General features: G+C 42.6%; 1 protein-coding gene across 1 annotated transcript in view; it reads left to right on the forward strand.

The window, feature by feature from the left end:
* Nucleotides 1-4,369, forward strand: part of SLC7A6 (solute carrier family 7 member 6) — a 31,330-nt gene extending 26,961 nt beyond the window's left edge. Inside the window, exons 9-10 of the mRNA XM_063437427.1 lie at nt 2,343-2,526; nt 3,025-4,369. Of these exons, the coding sequence (XP_063293497.1) occupies nt 2,343-2,526; nt 3,025-3,113 (273 nt within the window). The 3' untranslated portion in view covers nt 3,114-4,369. The remainder of the gene's footprint in view (nt 1-2,342; nt 2,527-3,024) is intronic.
* Nucleotides 4,370-20,017: the final 15,648 nt, after the last annotated feature.

Here is a 20,017-nt window from a genome sequence, read left to right on the forward strand (position 1 = left end):
TGCCAACATTCATTGCAGCTTCCAGATATAGGCCGTATATACTGATCAGCCACGACATTAAAACCACCTGCCTAAAACTATACAACCCAGTACATTTCTTCTCTTCAATTCGTAGGTACCCCCCTTCTTTCTCTCCGCTCGGCTTTTTCCTGTGTGCTGCTTTAACTCTTACTGCTGATTTCCGCTTGCAAGACTTATCACTGGCTGCTCCTCTCCTCTGGAAAAGCCTGCCTTCTCGTATCAGACTCTCCTCTAGTCTTCAATCATTTAAGAAGTCCCTCCAATCCCATTCTCAGAATAGCCTATGGCCTCCCGTAGTAACATGTATTTCACAAACCGGTCTCTTGTTCTCTCTTAAAGGGCCACACTCTTCAATTCTCCCCAATACTTCCCATCCTGTCGTCTGGTTGCTATCACCGACGCTGCCCTTCCTATTGTGGTTTTTATACACCACCTCCTCTAGATTGTAAGCCCTTTCGAGCAGAGCCCTCATCAACCTATTGCTCCTGTAACATTTTGTGGTTGTCTCATTTTTTTTGTTAAATATCCCACCCTTATAATATTGTAAAGCGCTGCAGAATATGTTGGCCGTATAAATGATAATCTAGTGTAGGTACCACTCGTGTTGCCAAAACTACTCTTATGCATCAAGGCATGGACTCTACAAGAGCTCTCAACAGATCTCGTGGTATCTGGCATCAAGACATTAGCAGCAGATCCTTTAAATCCTGCAAGTTGCGAGGTGAGGCCCCAAGGGATCAGATTTGTTGTTCCAGCACTTTCCACAGATGCTCAATCGGATTAAGATCTGGGGAATTTCGAGGCCAAGGCAAACACTTTGAATTCTTTTTTTATGTTCTTCAAACCATTCCAGTTTTTGCAGTGTGGCATGGTGCATTATCCTGCTGAAAGAGGCCACCGCCATCATGGAACACAATTGCCATGAAGGGGTGTACGTGGTCTGCAGTAATGTTTAGGGCAGTGGTACATGTCAATGTAACATCCACATGAATACCAGGAACATTAGCTAGAGCATAACCCAGCCTCTGTCAGCCGGTTTGCCTTCTTACCATAGTGCATCTTGCTGCCATCTCTTCCCCAGGTAAATAATGCACATGCACATATCCATCCACCTGTTCTTAATGAAAACATGATTCATCAGATCAGGCAACCTTCTTCCATTACTCCATGGTCCAGTTCTGACGAACCTGTCCCCATTGAAGGTGCTTTCGGCAATGGACAGGGGTCATTATGGACACTCTAACCGGTACTACCACATACGCAATAAACTATATAATGTACTGTGTGTTCTCACACATTTCTATCATGGCCAGCATTCTGTTTTTCAGCAATTAGAGCTATGGTAGCTTTGGGCGCCTATGACCCTGATACCAAATTGCTGGTTGTTCTTCCTTCTACCACTTTTGGGAGGTAGTAACCACAACCTACCACGGACACCACATGAGACATGCCTTTTTGGAGATGCTCTGATCCAGTCATCTAGCCATCACTAATTTGCACTTGTCAGTCTCTTTTCACATGCCCATTTTTCCTGCTTCCCACACATGAAATTTATGAACGGTCTGTTCACTTGCTGCCTACAATACCCCACTCCTTTACAGGTGCCATTGTAACGATTTAATGTTATTTCCTTCACCTGTCAGGGATTTAATGTTGTGGCTGATCAGTGTAGGCTTTGACACTGATGCTGCTGAGACGATTAGGATCTAAACACAAGCCACAAGTCCTCCAGGGACTAACCTAAAATATACTCCGCTCAGTGGTTTGAGGCATCATCTGCTAATTCCACCTGTAGGCACTGCCCGTTCTTTCTGCTCTGCTGGGTATTCATCTCTTATGTTCTAGACTGCAATGCATCTGTTTTCAGTGCATTCTTTTTGAGTGTTCTCTTAGAACAGGGATAGGCAATTTTCATCACTCCAGATGTTGTGGACTACATTCCCCCTGATGCTTTGGCATCGTTATGGGAGATGTACTCCACAACCAGCATCTGGAGTGTCAAATGTTGCCTACCCGTCTTACAGCTTGATTTCAGCTCCACTTAAAGCTGTGTTTTTTTTTTTTTTTTGAGAAGTGAAGAAAGCATTTATACTAATGTCTTGCTGAGGGCTTACATTGTCAATCTAATGACTTTGTTACATGTTATTGGACCATTAGAAGTGCTTTCTTCAGAATGTATTACTAGTCTTGGAACTTAATTAAATTGACAATCTTTAAGTGTAAATTACTTTCTATATCACTTAAATGGTTCTATGGTATATCCTTTTATCGTAAAAATGTTAGCTCGTTTTAAAAGGTGACCATGTCCTCTCCTATTGCAGCTCAGCCTCTTCTACCCCATTGTGTTCTGCCTGTGTACGGTTTTCCTAATTATAATCCCACTGTACAGCGATACTGTGAACTCCCTCATTGGGATTGGGATTATGCTGTCTGGAGTACCAGTCTTCTTCATGGGAGTATATTTACCGGAATCCAAAAGGCCGCCTTGCATCGGAGAGCTCCTGGGTGGGTATAGCTACAGTGATTCTATCTGTTATCAGTTTTAAACCTGAACCACTGGTAGACTTTACATTTTGTTTAATAGCCCTAAAGTATTTTTTAATTAAAATAAAACCAATAATTTTCATTGTGCAGCCTTGCTAGAGCCAATGGTACACTTTCCCAACAATTACAAGACTTTTCACAAACTTTTGACTTTCCAAAACTTTCCAAGTGAATTTTTAATTTTAAGCCACAGTAGCGGATCTGAAAACCTAGCGGGCTTGGAGAATTTCTCCATGTTTGAATACTCTAAGCAAAAAAATTGACATTTACCTTGAATCACACTTGAGTAACCCTAGTATAGTGTATTATTCTCTACTATATCGCATTTAAATGTATGATGTCTTTTAATCTAGTTGTGTGAAGGTTTTATCACCTCACTGAAAATGATATTGTTCTGTTTGTATTAATGGTTTGATGGGTCTACTATTTACATTCCCACTCTAAATATGCCTATTCCAGGTTGCCTTACTCGATGGACTCAGCTGATCTTCAACTGTGTTCTAACCGAATTGGATCCACTAGAGGAAGATAAAGAAAAGAGAGTTTAAAATTTGACTCGTACAGTGGGGCAAGTAGTTCCTTTTGAGAACGAGGCATGTTGTCTGAAGGTTCAGAAGGTATCTGCTCTTGTGGTCTGGAGAAGGAACTGTGTGTATAATAAAGAGCTAGTGAGTGGACAGCGGAGCGATGTCAAGATAGGAATTATCCAAAAACTGTTATCTCCAAAGGTTAACAACTCCCAAAGGGTGTCGAAATGACCTCATGCTTTTTACACTCCGGTTTTGTCATTTTAGTTTTAAAATATTTTTCTTTTTTTTTTATGTTTGTTGTTTGCAACAAATCCAGTGGGTACTATAATATTTTTATTTTTTATTTTTTTTCATCACTATCAAAGATCCATTTTTATGTTTGAATTTAAGACAAATCTGGAAATTGGATTACAAAAAGAAATTCTGCTGGCAGTTTTTTTTTTCCCCCCCCCCTCTCAAATAAACAGAACACAAAGAATATGAGTAAATGTTGTCTACAAGATCAGGCACGATTCTATGATAAGATGTGAAGCCATATTTCAGGTCATGCAAAATTTGTAAATCGTCTCTCAGTTGAAATATCTAATCTCTGTACTGCGTATACAGGACTGCTAAGATTTTTTGGAGACCTCTTCACTTCTTAGTCTTATTTACTTCAGTAACAAGAACTTTTAGTCTCTTTAATATTTACTAATCTGTACACTCTCTCATGTTCAGTTGCAACCTTCCCTGGCGGTGAATTCCTTGCTTTATACATGGGTAATAACACTTTGGAAAATGAGAGGCCCGCTGGGCTACAGATCCTTTGCTGCTTCCCCTGATGGTTGCATGGTCTATGCTGGGAGTAGGCAATGTGAACAACTCCAGATGTTGTGGACTACATCTCCCACAATGCTCTACCAGTATTGTGGCTGTACGAATATTATGGGAGATGGTAGTCCGCAATATCTGGACTGCCAAAGGTGGCTTTACCCCTTGCGAGGATGCCTCCCAGTCATAAGGTTCTGTCCTGGAGGCCTGGCAATTCACTACCAAATCTGGAGTGCTTGGGACAAGTACAGCCAGTTGTCGTCTTCCTATAACAGAACCAGATTTAAATTATTCTCACAAATCTGGTTACTGTTACAGGAAGAAAAGTCAGCTCCAAGGATGTTTGCTTCATCTAGCTTGTTCAAGAATTTGTCCCGGAGTGGCTTGCTCTCAGAACATGTTCTAGATAATCCAGGGATTGATGAAAATGAAAAAATGAAGTGTATTGAGAACACAACAAAACTGACCAGTAACCTAAAAAAAAAAAAATAATATGAAGACTTTTATTTTCTTTATTTTTACTAATCTATACATTTGTTGGCTGCTCAGCTGGCACTGGATAGTGTATAGATAAAAGTATTATAAAATAATGATATAATGCAGGGGGTATGTTTTCAGTATTCATCCCATTTTTCTGGTCATGTCACTGTTGTATTCATAAACGGAATATATTTTATTATACTGTATGGCAAAAGCCATAGTTTAAACAGTACCTAGTTTGATAAATTTAGCTCTGTTTTAATTCGCAGCTGCAATGTGAGATTCATATTCTGTTCTGTCAACTAGCTCCATGTTTAACATACAGCAATAAGATTACATTCAGACTATAATATCACCCAGCCTAGCATTTACCAGGATCCTAATCCAATCTTAAATGGGCACTCCTAGCCCCATAACAATGTGTGCTCTTTACAGCAGTTATGGTGCAATGAATTCTACTTGTATTATGTCAGGTTCAATTCAATATTCTAACCGCTCTCAATGTAACACCTATAGAATTTATCATAAAGATAAATTCTATATTTGATACCTTCGGGAGATGGTATACATGTACTTACCTGCTGCCATTCCCAGAAGGCCTGTGTGTGTTACACTATTGTAATCCTCACTCACTGGTCCTCCTTGCTTCCGACCCCTCTGCACAGAGATTAAGCCTGCTCGGGTACCTGATCCTGAACAGGGAAATCTACGCTGATGATGCCTAAATGCTGGCTTCATTGCCAACACATCTGTATCAGAACGGAGTGACACAAGTCATTATTTTTCTATCGTACCCCAGCAAGCATGAGAGAAGCTTACTTGGGAATATTTGTAATGGGAAAACAGGATAACTTCTTGTTGGAATGGTCTCCTGGTCTCAACTGTCACTCAGTCTTCTGCTTAGACTTGTATGCCACTGGCATCTATACAGAGAATTGATTGACAGGTGGGGGAGTGACCAAAAAATACATTAATGACCTGTGCCCTGACAAGCACATATTAAGCTCACCCTGTCCAAATACTTTTATGGTGTGTGCCTGCTGTGGGGTGCAGAATCTACAAGACCCCTTCATAGCTTTCTGTAAGGGAGCGATTTAGTAATAAGCTAATATCTTCATCTTTCTTGCCCCCGAGTGCCGCATTGTACAGCATGTCGGCAGATACTGAGATCATTAGGATTGGCTGACAGGTGTGTGAGTATAATAAATGGAATGCTGGGGGCATGGCAAAAAATGAATGTGAAAGGGATGGTGCCGCTTTAACTACTGGCTTCTTTGCAGATATTGGTGTTTTTGTTTTCTCCCTCCTTTCGTTCATTATCAATAGACCTTTTAAAGAGAACAAAATTCAGTTTTATAAAAAGGATCAACAATTTAAATTCATACGGAATCTTTTTTTATTTTTTTTTTATTTTGTCAGTCAGTGCAAAAATAATTACAAAGTTCTTGGAGAAAGTGGTTTGTTTTTAATACCTCTTCTAGCACTAAGCGGCCCTTTTTACAGACCCCACAAAAGTGTTTCAGAGAGGACTTATTTGTGTTGCTGCTGATTTAATATATATATTATTATTATTATTATTTTTAGTAGAGGTTTTAGTAATGGTTATATTTTTGACTTTTTTTTTTTTTTTTAATTTCCATGCATGAGTTTGTAGTTGATTTAAAGCCGTGGTTACAGGGACACACTAGGCTGTTGTGGTTAAGGTGCCAGCCTCCTGTCTTGGTCAGCTGAATAGTCTGACGTAAATATAGGGGCCCCCTCACTCGTCTTGTATCAATTTCTTTCATATTTAGAAGGCTCTGATTGGCTGATAGTGTCAGTTGGCTCTTTCAGCCAATCAATGCTGTCAAAAATTGAAATGCCCACGTTTACAATTGGCTGAGTAAGGGCATGTCTACACGTGCCTGAGGACTCCAATTCTGAGTCAAACTGCTCAAAATTGATTCACACAAACCAAATAGTTGGCTCCAGTCAGTTGCTTGGAAGCAATATAGCCACTACAATGGACTTTGCTAATTGTGGTGCTTAACTTTTTTTTTTTTTTTTTTTTTTGGGTGGCAGGGAACCTAAATTATGTAGATGCCGTTGGCTTGACGAACAGACTGTGGGGAGTTGTCTGTGTGCATGAATATGATCTGTATGTTTCAAAAATTGGGAACCCTACAGATCATACAGAGGCTAAAGTTTGTGCCTCATACCTCCAGTGGTTAAGAATAGCTGTTTAAAGAATGGGTCTTAAAACTCAACTGCCATGGGTACACTGCTTTGTATTAACCTATTTGTTTTGTCGGAGACGTGCACACTCTCGTACAATAAACCTGCACCCACAGCACTTTACTAATCACACTGCACTGATTCTACACACTCTTCCGTCCCAGCATGGGTAGTAGCTTGACTGGTGGCTACTTCCCTATACTGTGTGCACCAACCAGCTTCATCACTGTAAGAGTTACTTCAAGCACCATAACCGCTTAAGTATTTTAAGTAGTTTCGGTGCTTTATATTTTTCCTCCATGCTGCTCATAGTTATATATTTTATGTTGCTGCTGTAAGTGTAAAACCACCGCTAGCAGCATCATCAGCCATAATGCAATGAGACTTCCAGGCCTGCTAATGTAAATTTTGTGCATATTCCATCCACAGAGGGTTAGTCGTTCATTGGGAGTGCTCTGCAACCGCCCTCAGTCCGTGAATGACTGGTGGGATAGCATCTAGTTTCTGCAGCAGGCAGATGCACATTACTGGCATTAAGAGGTTTGACGCCCGGTGGGACCCAAACCAGAGTAAATGAGAACTAGTTTGTCCCATTACCAGTGGGCTGTAGTGGTTATGATTCTTGGAGAAACCCTTTAAGTCCTGGCTTATGACTGCAAAATTAGGCAAAAAATACTCCTGACTCAGCCAGCCTCTTGAAAGACTGTGTAAATAATGGCCCGATGTGGCCTAGGCTACCTGGAATAGACGTTTTAGGAAGGTATGTCTGGGCCTCGAGACATAACTCTCTCTTTCAGGATTGTTCTTGGGCAAACTGGGATTAGTAGATGCAGTCCACTAGCTGGGAGCCAGAAAAAGCACGCAATAGATTAATTTCAGACTCCAGATTTAAAGGACCACTATAGTGCCCTGAGGGTGCCCCCACCCTCAGGGACCCCCTCCCGCCGGGCTCTGGGGAGAGTAAAGGATTAAAACTTACCTTTATTCCAGCGCCGGGCGGGGAGCTCTCCTTCTCCTCTCCGCCTCCGATCCTCCCTCTCGGCTGAATGCGCATGCGCGGCAAGAGCTGCGCACGCATTCAGCCGGTCTCATAGGAAAGCATTTACAATGCTTTCGTATGGACGCTTGCATACTCTCACTGTGATTTTCACAGTGAGAATCACGCAAGCGCCTCTAGCGGCTGTCAGTGAGACAGCCACTAGAGGATTTGGAGGCTGGATTAACCCTATTATAAACATAGCAGTTTCTCTGAAACTGCTATGTTTATTAAAAAAAAGGGTTAATCCTAGAGGGACCTGGCACCCAGACCACTTCATTAAGCTGAAGTGGTCTGGGTGCCTAGAGTGGTCCTTTAAAGCATTGAATTTCTTAGCCTATAGAACCCTGATTATGTAAACCATAGATATAACTTTTACTAGTGGCCTTTAACGATAATGTGCATCACATGGCTATATCAAGATTACAATCACGCTAGATGCGTGTTTAGAAGGCTCAGTAAAGGGGCTGTATGCTTGTATTTATTTTGAGTTGTGATCATCTTAAAATAAGTCAATTAAAGGACCACTATAGTGCCATGAAAACTTTTTCCTGGCACTATAGTGCCCTGAGGGTGCCCCCACCCTCAGGGTCCCACTCCCGTGGTGCTGAAGGGGGAGGAAGGGGTTAATCCCTTACCTTTCTCCAGCGCCTCGGCGCTGGGGACTCTCCTTCCATCATCGGCTTAATGTGCATGCGTGGCAAGAGCTGCGCGTGCATTCAGCCAGCCCATAGGAAAGCATTTATCAATGCTTTCCTATGGATGCTGGCGTCTTCTCGCTGTGAAAATCACCGTGAGAAGCGCGGAAGCGCCTGTAGTGGCTGTCAATGACACAGCCACTAGAGGCTGGATTAACCCATAGGTAAACCAAGCAGTTTCTCTGAAACTGCTATGTTTACTGCAAAAAGGGTTAAACCTAGCTGGACCTGGCACCCAGACCACTTCATTAAGCTGAAGTAGTCTGGGTGCCTATAGTGGTCCTTTAACAGAACTTCAACTTTTCTGTTAAAGGGAAGGGGAGGAGATTGAATGAATTGTATCCAATTTTCTGTATTCTGTTTGGATTGGGGGTAGTGGTGGAAATTATTGAGTTCCGTCCTTTAATCTTGTATAACTTGTACTGATAATGTTTTTTTTCTTATGTTTAACAAAGGAGGATAGGTCTCCCACTTTCACATCTATGGCTTTTTGACTGTGGCCATCGTGAAATGGTTAATGCACCCAGGTTTAAAACAATACATGTGCTTTTACACTCCACTATTACAATAAGTATTGTACATGGTAACTAACAATAGTGTCTCAACCTATATATTGTTAAAATTGCCAAACTAAACAGCATTATTAGATCTGCTTGTAATAGGTCTTGGTTTATTTAGTGAGAATTAAACCAAAATCATCACTTCTTTAAAAAAATAAAAGCTCACTCCACAACCATCTATGTATAGGTATATCCAGCAGTATACAGATTAGAGGAAATGAGGGAGAAACTCTCCTAAACAGAAAGTAGATCCCTACAAAACCAGTACCCCAGTGGAGCAATCTATATACATCACATTAAAATTAAAAATGTACCTCGGACAAGGTGCAAACCACATAGAAAAATAATAAACACGTTTAATAGTAAATTGATTTAAGGTGGCACCACTTGCATGTGTACATTAGACTGTCAAGCAGTTATTTTGGACAAAATACAGAAAGAGATATAACCACCGTCCTCTTATGACGTTAACTAGATAATTTCCTCTAATCTGTATCCTTTGTAGTAATTAGGGTTAAGCCCTGTTTGTACCCCTGTAATCCACCTTTGTATTTTCTACCTGATCTTTCTCAGGTTGTTAAAGTGCACTTGTTGTTTATATCCAGCAGTACTCCATACAAAACCCAAAAAACTGTTTACTGGCAGCAACTGCCTTTAGCACCACTCTACAGCAGCTGGATAGGCATGTCTAGATTTTTTTAAATTTATTTTATAGGGGGACACTATCATTCACAACACTAAGTCTGATGGAACAACATTGAGCTCACCCACATCAGGGCACAAAAAGATTAAAACTTGTCTGTCTTGCACCTAGAACTACAAGGGGCGGACTTTAGGAATTTCACCAACCTGAAGGAGTAGATTGCTAAAAGCATGTTGGATTTTAAAATGCTAGGTGTTAGTCTGGAGGCACTAGTGACAATATTAGATGAAGTGTATGACTTACCATTAACCCTCTGCTACCTCACACTCTGTGCAAGGTGCACATGGACTATTACATGTCAGTGGATGGGACACCAGTAGCAATGATTCTCTTTGAGCTCCTGATAATCCACACTAATTAAAAACCTTGCTGAAGGGACACTCCAAGCACCATACCTCCATATGCTTCTTGCACAGATTACGGTGAATTAAGGTCCTCTGCTCCTGTCTTCCAGCACACAGTGCATTTTAACTGCAGACTACTGCAATCTTGCGCCTTTACAGGCAGACCGTAATAACCGAGGCATCACCTGCTGTAATGCAAACCTCTGTAGTTTGCCATATGTATTATTATAATAGAATGAATACGAAGACATTTCTATAAAGATATTACTAACTTAACGAAAGAACCATGTAATGCACATGTAGATCGTATTTAGATTTTTAGCAAAGCACTACAGAGCTTAAATAAGACTCATCCAAGCCATAAATCATTTTGTAGGCGATGAATAAGAAACATCAGTTTTTCCCTACACAGTACCTGCAATCCATAATTATTTTTATAGCAACCGGTCTTTTAAAAACTGAATTATAGTCCAGTGGAACGGATCTAATTTATACGTTGCAATTTTATTTTATTTTTTTCCACCAGTTGATTAAAAAGAACACTACATAAACCAGTAGTTGTATAGTACAAAACTAACGAGTGTGTGTGAAACGAACAATACAGTATCAGAACATACAGTATGCTGTGTAGCCATACAGAGTGAATCAGTATTAAGGTGCTTATGAAGGTTGGACGATTACATCTGATTGAGTAATTAGTCCGAGACAGCCACCAGTTTGTGTGCAAGCATTGGCGACTGTTGGGGTACAAGGCCACATACTTCAATGAATGATCCCGGACGGATCTATTCAATCGGCCATAGATTTTAAAGAAACTGCTTCATTATGGATTACAAGAATACAGCATACCAATATGATGGAAAACTCTATAGGGCTTGAAGTAACGTCGAATTAGTTTCGACTTTTCCAATATTACATATTCGTGTAATTTAACTTTGGAAATTAGAGCATGAGCCAGAACCGATTTCTCAGGGGCCCATTAAGATTTTAAAGTCCTTCATGCGGTTTTCATTCCTCTAAACTGAAGATGACCATGATACACACATGGCAGCTCTCAATGCACAGCTTCGAGTATGGAGTTATTTCAATACTGTAGCAAATCTCACAGGGAAAATGTCATTTTGGTGCTTTTGTGTGCTATATTTTATATATACAATAAATGAGTTACAAGCCTATCTGCCTCTTTGACTTTTTATTATGCTTGTTTAGGATGGATACGTAGCAAAGGTAAATTTATTATGATGTAAACTTGAGACTCAGACCGGTTCAGCTAGTGTGAAATGTGATCTACCTTACTGACACTAATACTACATCTCATGTTCCGTGTATAGAGAGGAGTACAGTTAAAACAGACATAATACAGACCTAAAACCTAATGAACGTGCCTTGCTTTTATTTATGGACCAAAACTATGTTGGTAAATACAACATAGTTTTGGTCTGTACTTATACAGACAATCACAATACAGTTTTGATTTTAGATGTTAAATGGATACTTCAAGCACCATAACCACTACTGTGATGTAATTCCAGTAAAATACAAGTTTAGCAGGCTAAGATTGCCACAAGGCATATGTATGTATATGTGTTTGTAGTATCAGTTAGTTAATAACACGTAGCTAAGATACTGTCATCACTGTACTGACCAGGTGCAGGAATGTAAGAACTGGAATTACGCGTCCCTCTCCTTTGTATCAGATGAGCCACGTGGTTAGACCGGATGGATGAGTTTAGACTCTATTCATTAAATAGGTTAAGGGTATGTGTGGGTGTAGTTAATTGTGGGAGGAGCTACAGTGCTATATAAGGAATGTACTCTATGTATTCAGTACTCAGACTTTGCTGTATTTTGGTGACGCTAGTCCCTCTGAGTCCCGATCGGTGATCCAATAAAGAATCTCTTCCTTCCTGAAGAAACCTGTGTCCATCTCTCTGTGCTTGGCTTCCGTCAGTTTCTCCGGTATCATTTGGTGCATTGGCCGGGAAGCTCATCGTTCAACGGTAGCTGAGAGGCAGAGGCGTGAGACGGTCTATCTTTGCCCACGTTCTCTACGGCTGCACCCCTGAACTTCTGCGTGGACCTCCCTTCGTCTCGGCGCCACTGGTCTGTTGTCCAGGAGATCATCGGCCTCTACGTGAGAAGTGCTGGGGTGTCCCCGTCGATGAGTGTGAACTCAGGTTCAGGAACGAGGAGGTAAGATAACTGCTGTTTTAGACGGCAGGACCCGCTAGGGGTATACCGATTGTGCGGTAGGCCCAAAGGGGTTTTTGAATCTGTATCTGCCCCCTCTGTCGGAGGGAAGGAGCGAAGGCGCACCGCTCGATCGAACGCTCTTTAGTCAGACCGTTTGATTTGGTTAGTCAGGCGGGGTCCTGGTGTAAATAGCCCTAGCCGGACACCGGTGTCTTGTCTAGACTAGCGTTCTAGGGTGTATATTACGTTCGCTAGGTCGGAGGGACCGGGAGACTAAGCGGCGCCTGTGTAAATTCGGTTCGCTAGTTCTCATCCTATCTGGGCTAAGTGGGAAGGCGTGTAAATTTGGAACCCACTAGACTTTTGATAGTACGACTAAGAGGCGCCTGTGTAAATTCGGATCTCTAGCTCGTTGTATAGTGCGACTAAGAGGCGCCTGTGTAAATTCGGATCTCTAGCTCGCTATGTATATGTGGTGATTGGGCAGTGTGGCTAACCAAAACGGGTGTATATAGTTTTAGGTAGTCCATTCAAGGTACTGGCCAATAGTTTAGTTGGGAATTGTAAATGTGTTAACGATTGTTTTAGTAAAGTGTATATCTTGTTAGATAGCGCGAGCTCAGCCGTCTAGCGAGAGTGTTAATAGTGTGTTGCTGTATTATAGTGCACGGTACCATAACCCTGTATATTTACTGACATTATATAATAAGTACTAATCATTGTCGTCCATTGCATGTTTAACACCATAACCACTAATAATTGTATTGTGACCTTAACTTGTGCTTTGACCTATGCTAACCGTACTGTAACCGCTATTTGTAAAAGACGATGTTACTGGGGTGTGTTATAGACGGGTAATTCGTATATAGAGAATTATAGCGTGGGTGACTGTATAGTTACGCCAAAGGGCATAATATTGATTATATAGTGACTGGTGTAACAGCTGTGTGTGTACGGGAATTCCCTGAGTGTTTATTGTTATTGTGTACGTTTCACTTGGTAACCGTACCACGTGGTGCTGTTGCCAGAGGAAACGGGTGTGACTGTTGAATAGTACGCGTGTATAGTATTCGTTGTCGACGACGTTCCATTGTTAAGTATGGGTGCGTCGCAGTCAACGATTCCGGATCCCTTAGGTTGTATGGTGAAGAATTTTAAAAAGGGATTTAAAATTTGTGATTTTGGGGTAAAGATGTCTCCTGTGCGTTTAGTTACTTTGTGTACTAGAGAGTGGCCTACTTTGGTTGCGGCATGGCCGCCACGTGGCAGTTTGGATCCAACTCTGGTACAGCGCTTACACGTGGCTGTATCGGGTAGGCCTGAACTTTACGGCCAGTTTCCTTATATTGACTGTTGGAGACAGGCCGTAAATGACTCGCCAAAATGGCTCCAGACATGCCACGAGGAGCAGTGTCGCCTCATGGTAGCTAGGACTTGCTCGTCCACTAGGACTGGTGTTAGGCCCATTTTGGACACGCCCCCTGAGTCCGAGATCCCTTTGCCGCCCCCTTACTTTCCGTTAAGAAGAAGTGACGCAAACGCAGGAAGTCCTGCACCCCTCCCCTCATTACCCTCATCCACTTCCGCTTCCTCCTCCAGTACAGGATCCACCCCCCCTCGTACTAAATCTCCCCTTCCGGAACCAGAATCCACCCCCATTAGAAACGAATATCCTGATTTGGCGCCACTTCAGACTTCCGGTCAAGCTTCATCTAGCTCGGCTCGAAGTGTTTTATTTACGACCTTTTCCCAAAACCGACCTCCCACATCCCCATACCCTATCTCTCCCCGACCGGAACCCATGACTGACGCCTCTCTACGTAGCCCCATCCAAACCCGACAGTTGACTGGTGCCCAACAATTAAAGCACTATCAGATGCCTCTTCGTCTGAATCCCGGGTCAGCTTATATCGATGCCGCAGGTCAAATGGCACACGCTGACCCAGTCTTCGTATATGTCCCATTTACCACAACCGATCTTTTAAACTGGAAGACCCATAATTCCTCGTATACTGAGAAACCACAAGCTATGACTGATCTGTTCACCTCAATAGTACAGACGCATAATCCGACATGGGCTGATTACCAGCAGTTACTAATGACTTTATTTAACAATGAGGAAAGGACAAGAATAAATCAAGCAGCCATTAAAGCATTAGAAGATAGAGCCCGTGCTTTGAACCAAGCTAATCCAGCAGCATGGGCCGCAACACATTATCCCAACACTGATCCCGATTGGAACGTAAATGGTGCTGATATGGTTCAACTCAGAGCCTATAGAGACGCTATAATTGCTGGCATGAAAGCCGGAGGAAAGAAAGCCATTAACATGTCGAAGACAGTTGAGGTGATCCAGAAAAGCGATGAAGCGCCCAGTGTCTTTTATGACCGATTATTGGAGGCGTACCGCTTGTACACCCCCTTTAATCCGGAAGACGCAGACAATTCCCGAATGGTGAACTCCGCCTTTGTCAGCCAAGCTTACGGAGATATTAAGCGCAAGCTACAAAAGCTAGAAGGGTTTGCAGGTATGTCAATCACCCAACTAATGGAGGTAGCTAATAAGGTGTATATGAATAGGGAAACAGAAAGCAAGAAAGAGGAGGAGCGCAAGATGCGTAAAAAGGCTGATATGCTAGCGGTAGCGATCGCAGGCGTAGATAAACGGGGCCCAGATAGAGGCAATAATAGATGGAGTAGGGAGCCTTTGAGTAGGGATCAATGCGCGTATTGCAAGGAAGAAGGGCATTGGAGGAACGAATGTCCGCAAAGAGAGCAGTACGAGAGAGACCAACCCAGGGCAGGCTACGGAAACTTTAGAGGTAGAGCGAGAGGTAGAGGAGGCCCCGGAGGGAGTAATGGTTATAGAGGGAGTAATGGGAACAGAGGAAGTGTTAGGGAAGACAGGTATATTCCAGCAGCGCAAAGGTCCCGCGATAGAGAAGGTAGGGACTTTGTAGGATTGGCTGACACTGTCATGGAGGACTATTGATACCGACCGGGCTCCATCCCCCTTGGTCGAGCGGAGCCTATGGTCGATGTATCAATAGGGGGGAAAAGGAGTGCGTTCATGATCGACACTGGTGCTGAACATTCAGTGGTGACTAATCTAGTTGCTCCTCCATCTGGAAGGACTATTACTGTGATAGGAGCAACTGGAAGAAGTGCTGAAAAACCGGTTCTTAAAAGTCGACTCTGTACATTGGGAGGCCACGTAGTAAAACACCAATTCCTTTATATGCCTGAATGTCCAGTCCAATTGCTGGGACGTGATATGCTATCAAAATTACAAGCGCAGATTACGTTCCTACCAAATGGAACAACATCCTTAAAGTTTAATGGACCTTCAGGTATTATGACTTTATCCGTACCAAAGGAAGAAGAGTGGCGACTTTATACAGTGTTGACTAGCCAAAACCCTAGGAGTGATGAGACATTGTTTAACATACCAGGAGTTTGGGCAGAGAACAACCCACCAGGACTGGCCCGCAATATTCCACCAATAAAAATTGAACTGAAACATGGGGTTTATCCAGTGAGCCTAAGACAATATCACATTCCGCAGAAGGCTAAGAAGAACATCCAATCCTATCTGGATAAGTTCATACGGTATGGTATCCTAAAATTCTGTACTTCCCCCTGGAACACCCCATTGCTGCCTGTTCAAAAGCCCGGCACAGATGAGTATCGACCTGTGCAGGACTTAAGAGCAGTCAATGATGCGGTTGTTAGCATACATCCAGTTGTACCCAATCCATCTAACCTGCTTGCTTTAATTCCGGGCGGGGCTACTTACTTCACAGTCTTAGATCTCAAAGATGCCTTCTTTTGCCTCCGAATTGCCGCAGAAAGTCAATGTATTTTCGCTTTCCAGTGGGAGAACGCTGTAACGGGCTCAAAACGCCAAATGACTTGGACAAGACTGCCCCAAGGGTTTAAAAATTCACCTACCCTATTTGGTTCAGCTCTAAGTCAAGATCTACTGGATTTCGAGTCTATCCCAGGAGAATGTGTATTGTTACAATATGTAGATGACTTGTTGATAGCAGCAGTTACAAAAGAAAAATGTCAGCAAGCAACGCACGATCTACTACACATTCTCTGGAAGGCAGGATACAAGGTGTCTAGAAAGAAGGCTCAGTTGTGTTTGCCAACTGTCAAGTATCTGGGATTCCATATCTCTGAAGGTCAAAGGATTATGGGGCCAGAGAGAAAAGAAGCTGTCTGCCAAATACCAATACCCAAGAATAGAAGACAAGTGCGAGAATTCTTGGGGGCAGCAGGCTTCTGTAGGATATGGATTCCCAGCTATGCGATACTGGCAAAACCTCTGTACGCAGCCATCAAAGGTACAGAGCACGACCCCTTCTTATGGACCCAAGAACAGCAAACGGCATTTGAAGATGTGAAGAAGGCTTTGATGAGTGCCCCAGCATTAGGTCTACCTGATCACACACGACCATTCTACTTATATGTACACGAGCAAAGAAGAATGGCTGTGGGAGTATTGACACAGTACTTGGGATCATGGCAAAGACCTGTTGCCTACATGTCTAAGCAACTGGATGCAGTGGCCAGCGGACTTCCACCTTGTCTAAGAGCCGTAGCTGCAGCCGCCCTGCTAGTAGCTGAAGCCGATAAACTCACTCTGGGTCAAGAACTTTATGTACGAGTCCCACATGCAGTACAGACGTTGTTGGATTACAAAGGAAATCATTGGTTTAGTAACAGCCGTATGACCAAGTATCAAGCAATGTTGTGTGAAAACCCAAGAGTGCATTTAGAGACTGTAAACACCTTAAATCCAGCTACCCTTTTGCCGCAACCTACTGAAAGTCAACATGATTGTTTGGAAGTAATGGATGAAGTATTTTCAAGTAGACCAGATCTTCGTGATTTTCCCATCCAGAACCCCGATGTTCAATATTACACCGACGGCAGTAGTTATGTGAAAGAAGGGATCCGCTATGCAGGATATGCAGTGACAACAATAGACAAGGTGATAGAAGCTCGGCCACTGGCGAAAGGAACATCAGCACAAAAGGCAGAATTAATAGCACTAACACGAGCGTTACAATTGGCTGAAGGTTTAAGAGTAAATATCTATACGGACTCTAAGTATGCGTTTTTAACCACTCATGCCCACGGAGCTTTGTATAAAGAAAGAGGACTACTGAATTCAGAAGGCAAAGAAATCAAGTACGCAGCTGAAATCCTACAACTATTGGAAGCAGTGTGGGAGCCGAAAGAAGTCGGTATCATACATTGTCGAGCGCATCTGAGAGGAGATGGTGATGTAACCAAGGGAAATCGGATGGCAGATAGTGCAGCTAAGCGTGCTGCTGAATCAGGAAGACAGGAGTATGTGGGGCATATAGCTGCTCTTATACCAACTCCACTGTCCCAATGGACTCCAGTTTATACAGCTCAAGAAGAGGAGTGGTTAAAGACTGAACCGGGAAAGTATCTGGAGAACAAGTGGTATCAGCTAGAAGATGGAAGAATAGTTATACCAGCATCGCTAGCGGTAGAAATTGTCCAAAATTATCACAACGGGACACATTCTGGGAGAGACAGTACTGAAGAATTTCTTAGAAAACATTTCTACATACCAAGATTGTCCAACTTGACTCAGGCCATTGTACGCAGATGTGTAACGTGTGCTAAGAATAATGCAAGACAAGGACCAGTAAAGCCACCAGGAGTTCAGTTTATGGGGGGACTCCCCATGTCCGATCTACAAATAGACTTTACAGTAATGCCTAAATCGGGTGGACATCGTTACCTGTTGGTAATTGTGTGCACCTATTCAGGTTGGGTAGAAGCATGTCCTACTCGTACAGAGAAAGCAGGAGAAGTTGTGAGATTCCTGCTACGAGAAATAATACCCCGATATGGACTACCCTGTTCTATAGGATCGGACAATGGTCCAGCTTTTGTTCATCAGTGCCTACAACAACTGACTCATATGCTTGGTATAAAGTGGAGGCTTCATACTGCATATAGACCCCAGAGTTCTGGTAAGGTAGAGAGAATGAATAGAACTATAAAGAACCAGTTGGCTAAAATGTGTCAGGAAACCCAACTTAAGTGGAACGTTCTCTTACCCATAGCTTTATTGCGAATCCGCAGTACCCCTACCAGAAGGATGGGCCTCTCTCCTTTTGAAATCATGTATGGGCGACCACCTCCCGTACTTGGTAACTTAAGGGGGGACTTGAGTCAGTTGGGAGAAGGAATTACCCGGCAGCAGGTTGTAGAGTTGGGTAAGACTATGGAGGAGGTACAGAAATGGGTACAAGATAGATTACCTGTGAATATTTATCCCCCTGTTCATAGTTATCATCCAGGAGATCAAGTGTGGATTAAAGAGTGGAATAATGTACCGTTAGGGCCCAAGTGGAGAGGTCCTTATGTTGTTCTTTTGTCTACCCCTACAGCAATAAAAGTAGCAGAAGTGACTCCGTGGATACATCACTCCAGGGTTAAACCAGCAGCAGTCGATTCTTGGCAAGTTACAGCAGATCCAGAGAATCCCTGCAAGATCCGGTTGAAACGCACTACTCAGTCGGAGTAACGAGGAATTATTGTGGATTACAAATTTTATTGTTACAGGTGTGAGTGAGAAGGCCATAATAAAGCCTGTCCGCTTACCAACACATAGTGTATAAGCCAGGAAAGTCTCGAAGGGACACCTGTGAAGACGAGCAGAACTCCATTCCCTGCAGCCCTCACATCCTGGAAGCTGAGGTTCCATCGCACGGACGAAGACTGAGGATGACGGCGAAAGATGTGCTTTTGATTGTGTTTATTTATATGTGTTTTTATATTCAGGAAGGTAGAGGTACCGACACTCCTAGCTGTGAGGTATGCATTAAGACTACGAGAACAGGTAACCATATTTCCCAAACCCTAATTTGGCATTCACAATACGAATGTAAAGGAGAGGTATCAAGATGTAGATACCTAAATATAGACTATAGTGTGTGCCATTTAGGAGTAGGAGAACCTAAGTGCTTCAGTCCAGAGTATCAACCTCGTACAATTTGGTTGACTCTCAGGAATGGAGATCCTCAGGGGACCCTAATTAATAAGACGGTGTTAGAATCCGTACATTCTTCGGGTGTTCTGCTATTTGATGCATGTAAGGCGATATCAAGTGGTAGAAAACCGTGGAATGTATGTGGGGATCTTAGATGGGAGAGGACGTATGGGTCTAATGATAAATATATTTGTCCCAGTAGTAAAAATAAATATGTGAGTCCTAGATGCCCAAATAAAGACTATAACTTTTGTCCATATTGGTCTTGTGTGGGGTGGGCAACTTGGGGACAGACAGTAGACAAAGACATGATAGTGACTAAGTTGCCGACTAGCCCTTATTGTAAGTCTATGGAATGCAACCCAGTCCATATACTCATTAATAACCCCGACAAGTTCTTAGATAAGTATGGAAATTTATTTGGGTTTCAAATATACGGGACGGGTTTAGATCCTGGGACATTATTGTTTATAGGAATAGAGACTGATACGGTATCCTCCCAGACTCATCAAGTATACCATTCCTTTTATGAAGAGATGAGTATAGATAATAAGATCCCCCATAACGCTAAAAACCTGTTCATTGACCTAGCTGAAAGTATTGCCGGTAGTCTTAATGTTACCAACTGCTATGTGTGTGGAGGTACTAACATGGGAGACCAATGGCCTTGGGAAGCAAAGGAGGTAATGTCCGGTTCTGAGGCAGTTGACCAATTAATATCTACACAAGCCGATTATCATATGAGTGTTAGAGGTAAATCTGAGTGGAGATTAAAGACCTCCATCATAGGTTATGTTTGCATAGCAAGGAAAGGAATAATGTATAATACTTCTGTAGGAGAA

Source organism: Pelobates fuscus, chromosome 12, assembly GCF_036172605.1.
Source record: "Pelobates fuscus isolate aPelFus1 chromosome 12, aPelFus1.pri, whole genome shotgun sequence".
In the NCBI taxonomy this organism is placed as follows: domain Eukaryota; kingdom Metazoa; phylum Chordata; class Amphibia; order Anura; family Pelobatidae; genus Pelobates; species Pelobates fuscus.